The following is a 16,853-nucleotide window of genomic DNA, read 5'->3' as shown; positions in this document are numbered from 1 at the left end:
GATTTCAAGATGCTTCATCTTGCCCTCTTCATGTATTTTGTAGAGCATGGAAATTTGGTGGGGAGGGATCATATTGGGTTGGTGCAAAAGTGCTGTTTTTGCCACCACTTTTAATTGCAAAAACCGAAATTACTGTTGCACCAACCTAATAATTTCACATTCATTCTCTCACAAAAATCTACTGAAGGACTTTTGTGTGCAAGACCCTGTAGTCAATGCTAAGATGTTTCAGCAATATCTGATATTGTAAAATATTCAATCCTAGTAGCATTCTTACACTGGGAATCGCTGTGTCTTAATATGGCAGATCTCTCTCATCTGGGGGGACTAGGCTTAAAAGACATTGTAGTAGAGTTGTAGTTTTGTTTGTTTTTTTTTTTTTTTTTTTGAGACAGAGTCTTGCTCTGTCACCCAGGCTGGAGTGCAGTGGCCAATCTCGGCTCACTGCAATCTCCACCTCCCAGGTTCACGCCATTCTCCTGCCTCAGCCTCCCGAGTAGCTGGGACTACAGGCGCCCACCACCATGTCCAGCTAATTTTTTTTATTTTTTAATAGAGACAGGGTTTCACCGTGTTAGCCAGGATAGTCTCAATCTCCTGACCTTGTGATCTGCCCGCCTCGGCCTCCCAAAGTGCTGGGATTACAGGCATGAGCCACCGCACCCGGCCGAAGAGTTGTAGTTTTATGCAGAGCCCCAGGGAGTGTGTCTACTAAATAAATGTCAACTGCTTATTAGGCATAATCATACAAGGCTTAATGTTGAGCTGGTGTGCCTTCCCATTCAGCTACCTCTGTTTCACTGGAAACAGAGCTTCTCTCTCTGCATGTGAGCCATTTAGAGCATTTTTGGGAAAATCCAGAAGAATCACATGGCTTTCTTCAGCTTCCTTCCCTTTTCTAACTCCCTATTTTCTCTTATGCTCCTAAACAATCCCATATACTACTCCCCCTCAACTCCCCACAAACCCCCTAGCCATCCTGTCCCTCATTTTATTGAGAGCTGCAATGTGCTGCCCTGAAACTAGAACTCAGAAAAGCCAAAAAAAAGTATTGTATTTTAGAAGTTCACTGAACTTTTAAAATTTTTATGAAGTTTAAAGCTAGTTAAGAAAATAATAGAAGATAGTCAAGATTGGTATTGTAATTAACATATGGGAAACTAAGGATCAGAGAGGTACCAGGACCTGGTATTTCATTTCCCATTTAAAGAACCCCAACGTCCCCAAGGACAAGCCCTCTTTCAACGCTCTATTTATTGCACAATGCAGGTTCACGGTCAGTGTGTGTGTCAGCACAATACAGATGGTCCGAACTGTGAGAGATGCAAGGACTTCTTCCAGGACGCTCCTTGGAGGCCAGCTGCAGACCTCCAGGACAACGCTTGCAGATGTGTGTGAAACTCAGTTCCCTGCATAGACTGAGTGTGCCCTGCATTTCCATATTTTGAGAAACACTTCGTTCACTTCTGTGGGGCTGCAGGCACCAAAGTGGGGAGGCTGGCTGTCCTCCCAGCTCCTATAGTGTGATATCCCGATGTTCCCAATTATCCCACATAGAAGAATCACCAACTTCTCCAACCCTCCCACCAAAAATTAAGTTTAATTTTAAAAATGAAACAGTAAGCATGTTGTGTGGCACCCTTCCAGTAGAGGGACAGAGCCATGTAATGGCAACATCAGTGGGGACAAGGCAACTCCAAGAATTTGGTGAACACTAGGCTTGGTTCAGAGATCTGTACTGTCATCCTGAATAGTCGTATATTCCATGAACGTGAACTTAAACCCATCTGTAGCATAATAGGAGAAAAGAGGCCCAGGAATGACTTTGACAGGCTATTGTATTGTTTTAAATAAAATACTCAGGCTAATAAGATTCTGGTTTTGTTTTGGCTAACATGTTTGCTGCCTCTGAATTTTAATGAACTTTCAAACAAATTTGTTATTCAATTTCTTTTCCCAGACTAGGAAAAACAGAATTTAAGAGAATGAAATGTCCCTAGAAGAGCTCTAATAAAAAAGCCTCATCCATGAGAGTCACAGTATACAAGACCTGGGAAAATGCAGCCTGACCTTAGACTGTTTACAGGAAAAGAACCAAAAAGACAAACAGTGTAGACATTACCATAAAGACAAATTCCTCCAGACTGCCTTTCCCTCCAGGCCTCTGGCCTAGATTCAGATGAGATAAAATTGACTGCAGCCCTTGCAGCTCTCTGCTCCTGTGGAAAGAGGGGCCAGGCCGGTTGAGCTCTGCCGTCTTCTCTAGGAATCCCAGAACATGCAGAACTTTTCATGTAACAATTTCAGTTGCACAAAGCATAAGTCAGTAAAAGCATCCTTTAATGAACACCACAAATATTTCACTCTGTGGCTTTAGATCACCGAAATGATTTACTTTTGTTCACTTGATTTTTAAAAACTACATATTTAACGTATCGGGAGCACATTTTATAGAAAGCGTAGGAGCAGAATCAGAGTGCTAGAACGATCCCCTGAGGGCACACGTTTTGGCCCTTTGTTTGCTTGGTGCATCTATACAAAGAACACGAAGTGGCAGGAGGACAAGGAGGACTAGCGGGTGCCCTGACCAGTGCGGGGGCGCTGGCTCTGCCACCCGAGGCCTTAGTCTACCGCTCAGTCACTCTTTTCCTTTCAGCGTGCAGCTGTAACAGCCACTCCAGCCGCTGTCACTTTGACATGACTACGTACCTGGCAAGCGGTGGCCTCAGCGGGGGCGTGTGTGAAGACTGCCAGCACAACACTGAGGGGCAGCACTGCGACCACTGCAGGCCCGTCTTCTACAGGGACCCGCTCAAGACCATCTCAGATCCCTACGCGTGCATTCGTGAGTCCCCGGGCTCTGCCTGGATCCTACCCACTGTCTGAGCAAAGTTCAGTTTGATCTTACTGGGGCTGCCCGCGCCCCCTCTGCTTAACGGCATCTCCAAACTACCCTATTTTGGAGAGTGGAGGATTGCAAAAATACCTCAGCTTTAAGAGCTCGTCCTTCTGCAAACAAGTTGATCCAAATAATCTGTGTCTGTCCTGGTAGTTGGGAAATTATGCAGGATTCCACCAGGAGAGGCAGACACCTTGAGTATCATGGAAGCCTGCTGGGGGAGGAACCAAAGTGGTGAAATTGGCTAAAACATTCGACTGGCTGTAGACACTTCAATTTTGCTGTTAAGATGCATAAGCTAACATGTTACTTACCTTGCGCTTTTTAAAAACCTTTAAAAATCTTTTATCTTGAATCTCAACTTCTTAAATGAAATATTTCAAGCATGTACAAAATAATAGAGAATAATATAATATACACCCTTATACCCCACCATCAGCTTTCTCTAAAACAGTCTTAGCCTGTCACTCTTGGGGCTTTCTTTAATAAAACATGACAGGCACTCCATTGATGTCTCAGGTACACAACTGTCCCATTTGTCTACCCTCCTTGCTAATGGTAAACTCATATATTTTGCATTATCATGTTTTTTTTCACACTTTCACATGTGCTTTTATCTATGAACAATATATGTTGACATGTTTTCAAAGTTTAGATAGATTATGTCATTTTGTATGTGTCTTTCAGCAACTTGGGTATTTCACTCGACATTATATTTTTGAGACTTTTCTATATCAGGTAGTCTTAGTTCTTCTATTTTAACTTCTTATAGAAGTTTTTCCTTTAAGTATGACAAAACTTATTTGTTCATTTTTCTTTGGATGCTGCAGTAAACATTCTTGTGTATGTGACCTTGTGCATCTATGCAAACATTGTCCCTAGGAGATATACCTAGCAGTGGAATTTCTGGGCCATGGAGTATGGACTTCAAATTGATTAAATAACACTGCATGGTCCCCTAAGTGAGTATGCCAATGGCCACTCACACCAATAGTAAATGGGAATTCCTGGGGCTCTACATCCTTGCCGACACTTGGTTTTGTCAAACTTCAATTTTTGCTATCTTGGTTTTATCACACTTTAATTTTCACTGATCAAATGGTATCTCATCATTGTTTTAATTTGCATTTTCCTGCAGGACTGGGACTAGAGGGAGCCAAGGAAGGCACTTAAGTTCCAAAACATAAGGAAGAACTCGCTATCAGGGTGATGGAAGTGCAGGGCTGACACTTGCTGCTTGCACAAATCTGAGAGTGGATACCTCCTTAAATGTTGCACCCCAGCCACCTTGCTTGCTCACTCTCATCCCATCACTGCTATACATTTTTGCCTACAGAAATACTCCATCCTGATTTCAAATACCCAGTGTCAGTAACTGGGTCTGAAATCTTACTCTACTTGCAGACGAACAAGTTAGCCTGTTATTGTTTCATGGATACTAACAGAAGACAAAAAACTCTTGGGCCAAAGACAAAAGACTTTTTAACTCATGGCATAGCAAGCAACAAGATCATTGTATTGGCCTGAGTTTTCATGTCCCCATGTCCCATGGGAGTGATACAAAGGATACCATGTGAATAGTGCATATCTAGTGAGTTTATGATACAGCTGAGGAACACTGAACTTGGAGGATTCATTGCTTTATAGCAAGTGGAAGCAAGCCTATTTTTTATCCAGGGAAGATGCCACTCCATCCCTCAGGGTTGTTTACTGCAAGCACAACTCTAAGAAATGGCTAGGTAAAGAGCCAGTGGGGACTTGAACAGCTGGCACACTTAGCAAGAACGTTCAGGATACCAGCACCCATGGAAGATTGCCTCTCCCAGTACTCAGGGATCCCACTTCTTAGGGTATATCCATATAATGCTAAAGTGGGGGCAGGGAAGCTGCTATAAAATCTAACTTCAACTTTTATATAATCATAATATATAAAATGAAGTCTTATACAGTGTAATTCACTGGCCACCTGAATAGATTCAATGTCCTAGATTTCAAACTTTAAGTGATCACAATATAGAAAATGCATCAATGAAATGTTTCAGCTCGGATTACTCAGTAGGCACCTGACTATATGAAATTTACCTTACGTGACCTGTTCAAAATTGATACAAAGAACTAGATTCTCAGAAAATGTATTTCTTTAGAGCAATTTGCTAAGTATCCTACAGTTTTTACCACAATCTGTAATCATGCACACACATAACTTTTATTGTTTTAAAAGCTATGTATTTATAAAAGAAGATTAAATTGCTCTCTTGGGTAGAATCAGGGAAATACAATTATTGAAACAGATAGTCTAAGAATCTGGAAAGAGATTTGGAAATAATAAACCAAATATTTTGAGCACATCAATCAAAGTCTTGTTCCTTAAAAACCACTGAGTATTAACTCAATAGTACTTTGGAAAGAAAACTAGTACTCCTGGTGTGAAACGAAGAAGTCATTCTTTGTAAACAAGGAATTTTTCCATAAAAGGTAGATGAGGAACTTGTAACAAACTAATATCATGAGATACCCCAGTTTCTCCCAGTTTACCTAAACAAATGTTTATGTGTATATACACAAATGATGTGTATTTGAAGATTGATTAGCATTCTCATATAAATTTTCTCTAAGTTGTCCTTGTTCGAACCTAAATATTTACATAAGCAGATTCCAGGCATAAGAGTTGACTAATTTTAAGTTTTCTACAATTAAGTTGCCATTAAATTTGATACAGAAAAACCAAGATTTGGTAGACTCAACTACTGATAATAAAAGTTTGCTAGAATTATGTGACGCCAAGACGTTCAATTAGACTTCTAAAGGTCATGACATAGGCTGTTTCAAAGAACATTTACTATCCACCCTTCCCACATCTCTTTCCCAAAGGATACTTCTGTGCATAATTAAATTATTCTCTGGAACTCAATACTGATTCTTTGGAGTGTCTCCCAAAGAAATTTTAGCTTTTTCCTTTTGGCCACTTCTAAGATGAATCCAGTTTGTTCCCTTCTTTCTAGAAGCAACTGGCTTTAATTAGAAGAAAATTTTGTCTTTTCCAAACTAAACAGAACTCAATGCTATTTTTTCATAGTAAGTCACCAGTCACAAAACAATAACAAATAACAAATGATTGAAATTTGAAAGATTGCATCAGAGAGCAAACACCAGTTGCTTCAATAATGCGAAACAACTGGTTTGACTGAATTGTTTCCACCAAACTCACTCACCTAAATGGTGGTTATAGAGACATGGTTTTAGACTTGACAGTTTTGTTTTTAGTAATCCAAAGCAAGCATGTATAAATATGAATGTGACTGTTCCTTAAAATCAGGATATTCATATTTTTATTTGTATTGCACTCCTTAAAAGTGGAACCCCATGGAAACACAGAACCACAAAGGTACAAGAGACCTTGGTGGTCATCTAATGCCCAGCAACACATTTGTCATCCATACCAAAGCCACAAGTGCTGTTTCAGCATCTACCTGGACACCTGCGATGATGAGGGGTTACTGCAGTATTGGGCACCCCTAACTATTAGAGAGTTCTTCCTTAAACTCAATCAAGTGCTACCTTTTGTGACTTCTACTCTCCCCTGGTTCTACCCTCTAGAATTAATTCAAACTGTCAACATTCTTTTTCATATGACGCACCATCCTTGAGTTGTTCAAATGTCTACAGCAACAACAGAAAAAAGGTTGCTACCATTGTGGCTCCTTTGCTGCAAGTGACTGTTTATCCCATTTTCCAGAATCTCTTCCATCAAGCTCTTGACCTGTCAGCAGATTTCCCCCAACAAAACCAAGGATGTGAATACTTCTCACTATTCCCTCCCTTTCCTTCTTACAGGTGTTTCTTCCAGGAAAAATAAAATAGAATGTCACTGTTCCTTGTGACATATTTTTCTGTGATAGAGGAGAGACTTACTTTTTAACCAGGTTTCAGGGATTTTGACCTTATTTTCACCTTTAGAGTCTTTTTTTAAATCTATTTTTAGATGAAATTCACATAACATAAAATATTAACCATTTTTAAATGAACAACAGCTCACCAGCACAATGTTGTGCAGCCATCCCATCTACCTAATTCCAAACCGTTTTCATCATCCCCAGAAGAATCAGCCTATTCTTAACATAATCTAGTCTTAATTTTCATAACAGCAGTCTTCCTTTGGTCCTCTGACTTTCGAATCATTTAAAAGTCTTTTAAAAATACATGCATGGATGTATTCAACGTTTTCCAAGGCTAGAGATCTGGGAGACATTTCGGAATAGCTCTTGCCAAGTGGTCTAATTATTTAAACATTTAATTATTTAAACATAGCAAGATAGTTATAGCATGAGTAAAATGCCGTGCTTATATTTCAGGCTTCCCACAATTTGCAATTAACTAAAACAATGAATGTCTGTGTCCCCAGCTTGTGAATGTGACCCCGATGGGACCATATCTGGTGGCATTTGTGTGAGCCACTCCGATCCCACCTTAGGGTCTGTGGCCGGCCAATGCCTTTGTAAGGAGAACGTGGAAGGAGCCAAATGCGACCAGTGCAAGCCCAACCACTATGGACTAAGCGCCACCGACCCCCTGGGCTGCCAGCGTAAGTCCATAGTGGCGGGTTGGGGGAGCGTCCATCAACCCCTATGTGGGTGGTTGGTTGGTTGGTTGGTTTTTGAGATGGAGTCTCACTCTCTTGCCCAGGCTGGAGTACAGTGGCAAAATCTCGGCTCACTCCAACCTCCACCTCCCAGGTTCAAGCAATTCTCCTGCCTCAGCCTCACAAGTAGCTGAGATTACAGGCATCCACCACCATGCCCAGATAATTTTTCTATTTTTAATAGGGATGGGGTTTCACCATGGTGGCCAGGCTGGTTTCAAACTCCTGACCTCAAGTGATCCACCCACCTTGGCCCCTATGTGTTTTAAAGCTTGGGGCTGTCTCTATCTGCTCTAAAAATTGATGATACTGAATACCTAAGAATCCTGCCAACCTCTGGGTTTTAAAAAGTAACATAATGGCCGGGCGCGGTGGCTCACGCTTGTAATCCCAGCACTTTGGGAGGCCGAGGCGGGTGGATCACGAGGTCAGGAGATCGAGGCCATCCTGGCTAACATGGTGAAACCCAGTCTCTACTAAAAAATACAAAAAATTAGACGGGCGTGGTGGCAGGCGCCTGTAGTCCCAGCTACTCGGGCGGCTGAGGCAAGAAAATGGTGTGAACCCGGGAGGCGGAGCTTGCAGTGAGCCGAGATTGCGCCACTGCACTCCAGCCTGGGTGACAGAGCAAGACTCCGTCTCAAAAAAAAAAAAAGTAACATAATGGTTCCCGTACATTCTAAGCAGTTAGTGGAGAACTTTTCTGTGTGGTTTGCTGGGTTTATCATAAAGGACCAGCAGGGGGCATTCACATTTTCCCCACTGGAACAAACACAGGGAAATGGCAAGAAATTTAACGCCAAGTTGCAAAAGCTTTTTTGGTTTCCACTAGACCTCTCCATAAGAATCCATTAAATTACATTATGCATTTCTGCAAGATTGATGTCATCTTAGGCAATTTTCAAGTGGTGGTTGGTTTGTTTATTTATGAGACGGAGTCTCGCTCTGTCGCCCAGGCTGCAGTGCAGTGGCGCAATCTCGGTTCCAGGCAACCTCTGCCTCCCAGGTTCAAGCGATTCTCTGCTTCAGCTTCTGGAGTAGTTGGGACTACAGGCGCCCGCCACCACGCGCAGCTAATTTTTTGTGTTTTTAGTAGAGACGGGGTTTCACCGTGTTAGCCAGGATAGTCTCTATCTCCTGACCTCGTGATCCGCCCACCTCGGCCTCCCAAAGAGCTGGGATTACAGGCGTGAGCCGCCATGCCAGACCTCTTTTTATTTCTTAAATTATGTTTCCCCTTTCTTCTCACACCCCTTCTAATATTGGTCTGTATGTTCTCTGATAAAAGAAAAAAATTAAAGAGCTCAGGGAAGGAGGGGAGCAGAAATAGAAAAAAGCCTCAGCAGTTTTCAGAGGCCAAGTGAGCAGACCCTCAGCTATAGGATCACAGAAATTAAGAGCTGCTCCGGGCCTCCATAGAGCTACAGGTTCCTCAGAAACCCTGGGTAAATAATTTCCATTTGGTCACAGCCTCCTGCTCCATATTTTTGCCCATATAAGGAACTGCGGATTATTTGCATGTTTAGAGAACATTGGGCTGAATCTTTCTGTAATAAAATGCTCTTCTTGGGTTTGATGGCAAAATTAAATGTCATGATAATGAATTATATAGTCAAACCAATTTCCCATCATACCTTTCAGCATTCCACATGTTTCTCTGATTCTCTGACTAAACTGATGTCCTCCAAGAACAGGCTGAACATTATTTTGGTGTGTGTGGGTATATACCAGCTTTAAATTTTTTTTTTTTTTTTTTTTTGAGAAAGAGTCTTGTTTTTGTCATCAAGGCTGGCTTACAGTGGCACAACCATAGCTCACTGCAGCCTTAAACTCCTGGACTCAAGCAACTTTCTCACCTCAGCATCCAAGTAGCTAGAACTACAAGCATGTGCCACCACAGCCATCTAATGTTTTTTTTTAAGAGACGGAATCTCACTATATTGCCTAGGCTGGTCTTGAACTCCTGATCCCGAGCAATCCTTCCACCTCACCTTCTCAAAGTGCTGGGATTCTAGGCATAAGCCACTGTGCCCAGCCCATAACAGCTTTCTTGAATATAATTTACATACCATACAATTCACCCTGTAAACAATTCAATAATTTTTAGTACATTGGAAGTTACGTAATCATCACCACAATCAATTTTATAACATTTTCATCCCCCACAAAAGAAACCCCTTTTCTGGGTATATACCCAAAATAATTGAAAGCAGAGCTTTGAAGGGATATTTGTATTTCCATGTTCATAGCAACACTAGCCAAAAGGTGGAAGTAACCCAAGTATCCACTGATGGATGAGGGGATAAACAAAATGTGGTATTTACATACAATGCAATCTTATTCTTCCTTAAAAACGAAAAAAAAATTCTGACACATCCATCAACATGGATGATCCTTAAGAACATTATGCAAAGTAAAAGAAGGCAGTCACAAAAAGACAAAGACTATATAATTCCACTTATATGAGGTACCCAGAGTAGTCAAAATCAGACAGAAAGCAGCATGGTGGTTGCTAGGGCTTAGAGGGGAGAAGAAGTGGGGAGTTATTATATAAAGGGCATAGAGTTTTAGTTTTGTAGGATGAAAAGCGTTCTGGAGCTTGTTTATGCAACGATGTTAATGTACTTAACACAATTGAACTGCCTGCTTAAAATGGTTAAGATGGTACAGTTAGTAATGTTTTCAAGTTTTATCCATATTGCAGATTACATCGGTCTTTATTTTTTATTGCTGAATAACATACTATTGTACAGAGGTGCCACTTTTATTTATCCATTCATTAGTCAATGGGACATTTGGGTTATTTCCATGAACATTGGTATTTGCTGCAAGTGTATTCCTTGCTCTGGTAGCATGTCTTCTTAGCCTTTGCAACATATGCAGGGCTCAGAAATGTCTACGGGTAGAGGAGAAGAAGGAGGGGGGAATTAAGAGAAAAAGTAACCAAGTACTAAAGGAGAGAAGAGAGAGCGGGATTCCAGATGCATCTGCCAGAGAAGGAGCCACCAGTAATAACCATGATTCCCAGAAACTCCTGCCTCTGAGTCACCAGCCTGGTCAGCATCACTTAGGGTTACTGTGCCAGTAATGCAGCATGTACAACTAGCTACACCTACTTGTCTCCTCCTCCTAATTGCCATCCAGTAAAACTACATAAGGCTCTGGAAGTATCTGACACAGGATTTCCTCTGTGAGGTTATATGCAATACAATAAGCACACAGCCAGGCACACAATAAACCTGGCAGGGCAGGCTTCTCTGTGTTTTTGCAGTTTCGCTTCTTGCTTTGTGTGAACTATTAAGTACACTCGCAAGAGCAGAGGAATTAAGAATGAGAATAATTGTGTATGCTGTGCTTTCAGCCTGTGACTGTAACCCCCTTGGAAGTCTGCCATTCTTGACCTGTGATGTGGATACAGGCCAATGCTTGTGCCTGTCATACGTCACCGGAGCACACTGCGAAGAATGCACTGTATGTATTTGCCTATAGTTTTCCTTTTATATAGTGATGCAGATTTCTATTGCCATTGCCTAGGTAAGACTTGGTTTTGCTAATCTCTTTCTTGTCCTATTGTGTTTTAATACTCCAGTGGTATGAGTGTTTACACTACAGAAATCAGCAAACACTACCTATCAGCCTCCCCTCACCCCTGCATTGCGCTGCCTGTTAAACATTTACCAGCACACCACTGGACTGGACTAAACCGACCCAGGCACAGATGTTATTACATTTATCCACTGTTTTCCTGAAAATGCCAAGCGGTAGAATAGAAGAACATTTATCTGCCCATGTTTTGGGCCACCAGAACTTTCTTCTATCCCTTGTACACAATCCCCTTATCATCCCTACCACTCCCTTCCTAAAAATGTTTTGGATAAGGTCTTATAAAAAACAAACTTAGGTTTAATGTATTTTAGATTCCTGTGGGAAATAAACTCTTGGATTTTGCACAGACTCTACTAAACATACAAGCATGTATCATCTAAAATTAGTAAAATAAAACATATTCACTCCATAAGAAATGCATGATGCAATTGGGGAGTTCAAACCCAACTCTTTTCTTTGTTCTCCAATCTTGGCAGCTCGCCACGACATTTTAGAAAGAAAAAAAAACACAAAATCTTAACCTAATAAAAGAACAGTGACCTCGATGTGTCTGAAGAAATGTAGCTGAGGAATAAGAAACATATGCCTATGAGGACACGGTTTTGTGCTCATATTTTAAGTCATTTTACTGAAAACAGGATGGGGCAGAAGGGTTGGGGGAAAGAAGCAAGGAAGGAAATATGAAGAAGGGATTCTGGAAGACAAGTCAGAAAATCTGAAAATTGTGCCTTAAAGAGAAAGGTCAGCCATGCCAATCTCCATGACCATAAGTGTGTAACACAAAAAAAGGAGCACAGTTAGTTACAGGATCAACAAATCCTGAAATTATGTGATCGACCAAATCATGTAATTCCAGACAAAGCTTAGGCTCAGGCTGACTTTTTTCACTGGCTGGTTAACTGCTACGTGTGCAGTACAAACTCACTTTTGCTTGCAGGGCAAGCAAGTAAAATAACTGAACAGGGACCCCCCCACGGGGGAACTGTCCATCGTGGCTGAGCCCATGCACCCACTAGGTTCTCCATACCCACATCTCTCTGATGGTGCCCTGGATCTGCCCTGAGGTGGCCAGCATGGCAGCATTCCCTGTCCTAGAGGAAGTTTTCATAACCACAACCTGTGGGAAGCAGTTCCTATCACATCATTTTTTTTTCTTAAACTGAAGTTTTGGTTTGGGGAAAAACATTAAGTCCTTTGTCGCATTGTGTCCAAAGACATCAATGTTTAATATCTAAAAACATCTTTTTGAGTAAAATCATGCATAAAATTATACCAAGATACAAAAAATATGGATGCTTAACAAGACCATTTCCAAAGAGAATTTCATACCTACTAAAATTTAAGTTTCATCGGAGCATGTTCAATTGAGATTTGTGGGAGGAGAATTTTTTTTTAGCATTTTATACTAAATATTATAACACTTTGAAAATAGTTATTTGTATCTCACCAGCTGTTTATTTTGAACAACGGTCAAGATGTTGCAATGATGGAAAAAGTCTGGAACAACAGAGTTGACTCTCTCACATGGATTCACGTTATTACGCCAAAACAACTGATTGATAAATGCCTATGCTAAAGTGTGATATTCATGTAATATCTCAAAATTAGCTTGAATGATTTCTCTGCCTCCAAGTATTTCAGTATTGTATGGGTAAAATTCCCAGGGATTGTTGTGGTAAGGGAACCTATCAGTTTTTTTAAAAGCAGTTACACGGCCGAGCCTGCTGGCTCATGCCTGTAATCCAGCACTTTGGGAGGCCGAGGCAGATGGATCAGAGGTCGGGAGTTCAAGACCAGCCTGGCTAACACGGTGAAACCCTGTCTCTACTAAAAATACAAAGATCAGCCGAGCATGGTGGCAGGCGCCTATAATCCCAGCTACTCAGGAGGCTGAGGCAGGAGAATTGCTTCCACCTGGGAGGCGGAGCTTGGCCAAGATCGTACCACTGCACTCCAGTGTGGGCAAAAGAACAAGACTCCGTCTGTGGGGTGGGAAAAATAAAGGCAGTTACACATAGGCTAGCAGAAGAACTTCTATTCCGATAGGACTTATATAACCCAGCTTGAGCATAAACTGATGATGTTAAAGGAATTGTAAGGCTCCCATTGCTTTGCCACTTGACACATTACATGGACAACCTTCTTGTCCCCTTCATTTTTTTTTTTTTTTTTTTTGAGACGGAGTCTTGCTCTGTCACCCAGGCTGGAGAGCAGCGGCACGATCTCAGCCCACTGTGGCCTCCGCCTCCCAGGTTCAAGCGATTCTCCTGCCTCAGCCTCCCAAGTAGCTGGGACTACAGGCATGCACCACACCCAGGCAATTTTTGTATTTTTAGTAGAGATGGGGTTTCACCGTGGTTGGCCAGGCTGGTCTCAGACTCCTGGCCTCAAGTGATCCACCTGCCTCAGCCTCCCAAAATGCTGGGATTACAGGCAGGAGCCACCGCGCCCAGCCCTGTCCCCTTACTTCAAATCCTGGAGATGGGAGATGTGTCCGTGGAGATCATTAGCCAAGTGCGTAGGCCAGGAAGGCTTCTCTGAGATGGTGCAGGCTGTTTGGCTATTTGATGCATGGCAATTGCATTGTAGTGATTTCAATATTGCACTTCAGAGCAACAGCATCTTCATAACTGGAATCAGCTGAGCCTTTTTTCTCTGTAGGTTGGATACTGGGGCCTGGGAAATCATCTCCATGGGTGTTCTCCCTGTGACTGTGATATTGGAGGTGCTTATTCTAATGTATAAGTCAAATGAGTGAGTTTTATAGCAATATGCCTTATTTAAACACAAAAGCACGTTTTATTCTGATATGCTCATAGTTATAGGTGAAAAATTTCATTCCATGACAAGCTATGATCTTGAGACATTAACTATAGCCCATTGATTTCTTTCACTTCAAATATTTCCAAGGGTGAGGTAAACAATCCTTCTGCTGGGTATCCTACCACAAGCTGGTGGCATGGGTGCTTGAATACACGTGACCTGCCTAAAACACCAGCTTTTTGCCATGTTGTAAAGAAAGATCCTAATGCCCCCTTTTTGCCAGATTTTAGAGCAGAACCTGGCAGTGGGGGGTCAGGGAAAGTGGCCGCCTGGGCTCCATGGCCCTGGATTCACTATTCAAGACCAGTTATGTTAAACCCATGGCCTTTCTGCATCTGCCCACAGGATCATTGATTGACTGATTCTAAGGATTGCTCCAAACTCAGGGAGCATTAGCCCAGCACCCCTACACCTTCATTTTACACTCACCTACTTTGTGTTTTTTCATGATGAATTGCTTTTTCTTCAGGTGCTCACCCAAGAATGGGCAGTGTGAATGCCGCCCACATGTCACTGGCCGTAGCTGCTCTGAACCAGTCCCTGGCTACTTCTTTGCTCCTTTGAATTTCTATCTCTATGAAGCAGAGGAAGCCACACCACTCCAAGGACTGGCGCCTTTGGTTCGTATTTCATTTACTTTCCCCATAGACTGCATTTGATGATACGTCAGTAAACACACACAGCACGTACTTGAGATCATGGTTAAGATACCTAGAAAAGAATGCTTTTGCCCAAAGATGCAGATCAGAGTTTATTATAACCTGCAAATGCAGACTATATAAACTCTTGAGAGCAGAGTCTCTGTTTAATTCACCTTTGTATCCCAGGTCTACCACAGGGTCTGGCCCATAAATGTGAATGGATCAAATTATGATGAAACAGACTTTATGTTTGCTGTTTCAAGGTATACCCATTAGACAAAATGCATTTATTGAGCATCTACTTCTCCATCTCCCCATGATACTATAAACTATAAAAGGGTGAAATGGATGTGTATAGCATTTATCATTGTTGCACTAGCGCCTAGCACAGTGCCTGACACACTGTAGGAACTTTATAGATGTCTGCTAATAAATGTATGACGAAGGTATAGAAGGTTCTCAAGAGTGTGACTCCAGATAGGAATAGGAATATGACAAAGAAAAGGTAATTCAAGGTGAAAGTCTTTAAGGAGAGAAAGCATGTGAAAGTTGATCGCAAAGACAGGATTTGGATAGATAAAGAAAACAAGGGGGACTAATTCTAGGTTCCAAGAACCGAGTCATTCCTGGAATCTCTTCCTTATCTGTAAGGACAGATGGGGAGGGATGAAAATGCCCCTTAGGAGGCTTGGAATTTGCTCTTTTACTGACTAGAATCAAGACCATAGCAAGAGATTTTCATTGTCCCTACTTAGATGTAACAACTGTGGTAAGTGGAATCCAAATGAAACAATCCCTGGTCTGGGTTCTTCCTCATGGTCTTGAATATTGCATCTTTATAATGGTGACTGAAAAAACAATTTTAGAAAGAAGTATGGGTATTCCTGTTTAGGTCATAACTAGATCTCACTATTTAGATTGGAAAACAGAATAAACATAATTATCTAAAATAGATGGATGTAGCACCCCCAACATGGCACATACTGAACAAATGTTTATCCTATTACCAATTAAATAGAGTAATATCAAGCATGCCAATACAGCTCTGAGCCAGGGGTTGTAACTAAAGCATCTGAAACAATGCTGATTTCATTTGTGAAGGGGGTTATATCATGCATGATATGAACCCTTACTACTCCCTCCGTGGCTTAAGGAAAAATATCCAGGACATGGAATAGGTTTAAAGGGCAGGTGAAATTTTCTTAACAAGTTAGAAAGTAAAACCTATTACGAGTTTAAAGGGCAATAATATGAATAATTTTATTTCTCTGCTGAGAGTATGATCTTTAATTGTAGTAGAAAAGATTTAAGTTGGTTAACATTTAATTATTTGCACATTCATTAACAAAATTTTATGGTATGCTTGCTATGCTGTTACTGTTGCTGTATTATTAATATTCCATGTATTTAATGCGCTATGCTTTGCACTTTACATACATTATCTCACTTAACTCTCCAAATAACCTATTATCTCTAATTCCCAGATGAGGAAAAAATATTAGAGAGGTTAGGTAAGCCACTCAAAGTCATAAAGCTAGTAGATAGTGGGGTTGGGGAGACTGGATTGAAACCCAGGTGCATCTGGTTTCAAAACTCTTACTCTTGGCCAGGCACAGTAGCTCACATCTGTAACCCCAGCACTTTGGGAACCCAAGGCAGGAGGATCACTTGAGTCCAGGAGCTTCAGACCAGCCTGGACAACATAGTGAGATCCCATATCTACAAAAACAATGACAAAAAAATAGTTGGGGGCACATGCCTATAATCCCAGCTACTCAGGAAGCTGAGGTAGAAGGATAGTTTGGGCCTGGGAGGTTGAGGCTGCAGTGAGCTGTGGTCGCACCACTGCACTCTAGCCTAGGCAACAGAACAAGACCATACCTCAAAAAAACAAACACAACTCTTACTCTTAACCCGTTAAGATGTTGTACAACGTGCACACAAAGCTGAGCTCCAGGCTAAGGATAGTATAGATAAGGATTAGTTAGGGTCACTGGCTCCAGGAGTTTTTACTACAGCTAACACATTTACATAGATAGCTTAGGATGGGCCAGTGACAAATGATAAGGAGAATCAGTAAGTGTACTAGGATTTCCAAGCCATGAGTGAGACTTTATGAGAAGACAGTCTAGCCAGAGCAAGTTATAAATAACAGTTCAGAGGAGAACCAAGGCAGGTATAGTCACAGGTACAGCAGTGAGTATAAATAGAGAAGAACTATTGTAAAATAAAATTACAGTCTCCT

At 41.5% G+C, this 16,853-nt stretch overlaps 1 protein-coding gene across 2 annotated transcripts in view; it reads left to right on the top strand.

Moving 5' to 3' along the window:
* Positions 1-16,853, top strand: part of LAMB4 (laminin subunit beta 4) — a 96,062-nt gene that overhangs the window by 17,608 nt on the left and 61,601 nt on the right. For both annotated transcript variants that reach the window (XM_030825861.1, XM_030825862.1), the window contains exons 8-13: positions 1,270-1,390; positions 2,657-2,845; positions 7,302-7,481; positions 10,900-11,009; positions 13,806-13,885; positions 14,437-14,587. In XM_030825861.1, the coding sequence (XP_030681721.1) occupies positions 1,270-1,390; positions 2,657-2,845; positions 7,302-7,481; positions 10,900-11,009; positions 13,806-13,885; positions 14,437-14,587 (831 nt within the window). The remainder of the gene's footprint in view (positions 1-1,269; positions 1,391-2,656; positions 2,846-7,301; positions 7,482-10,899; positions 11,010-13,805; positions 13,886-14,436; positions 14,588-16,853) is intronic.

The sequence above is a fragment of the Nomascus leucogenys genome, chromosome 13 (assembly GCF_006542625.1).
Source record: "Nomascus leucogenys isolate Asia chromosome 13, Asia_NLE_v1, whole genome shotgun sequence".
NCBI lineage: Eukaryota > Metazoa > Chordata > Mammalia > Primates > Hylobatidae > Nomascus > Nomascus leucogenys.
The sequence above is the reverse complement of the archived record's forward strand: the minus strand, read 5'-3'. Positions and strand labels throughout refer to the sequence as shown.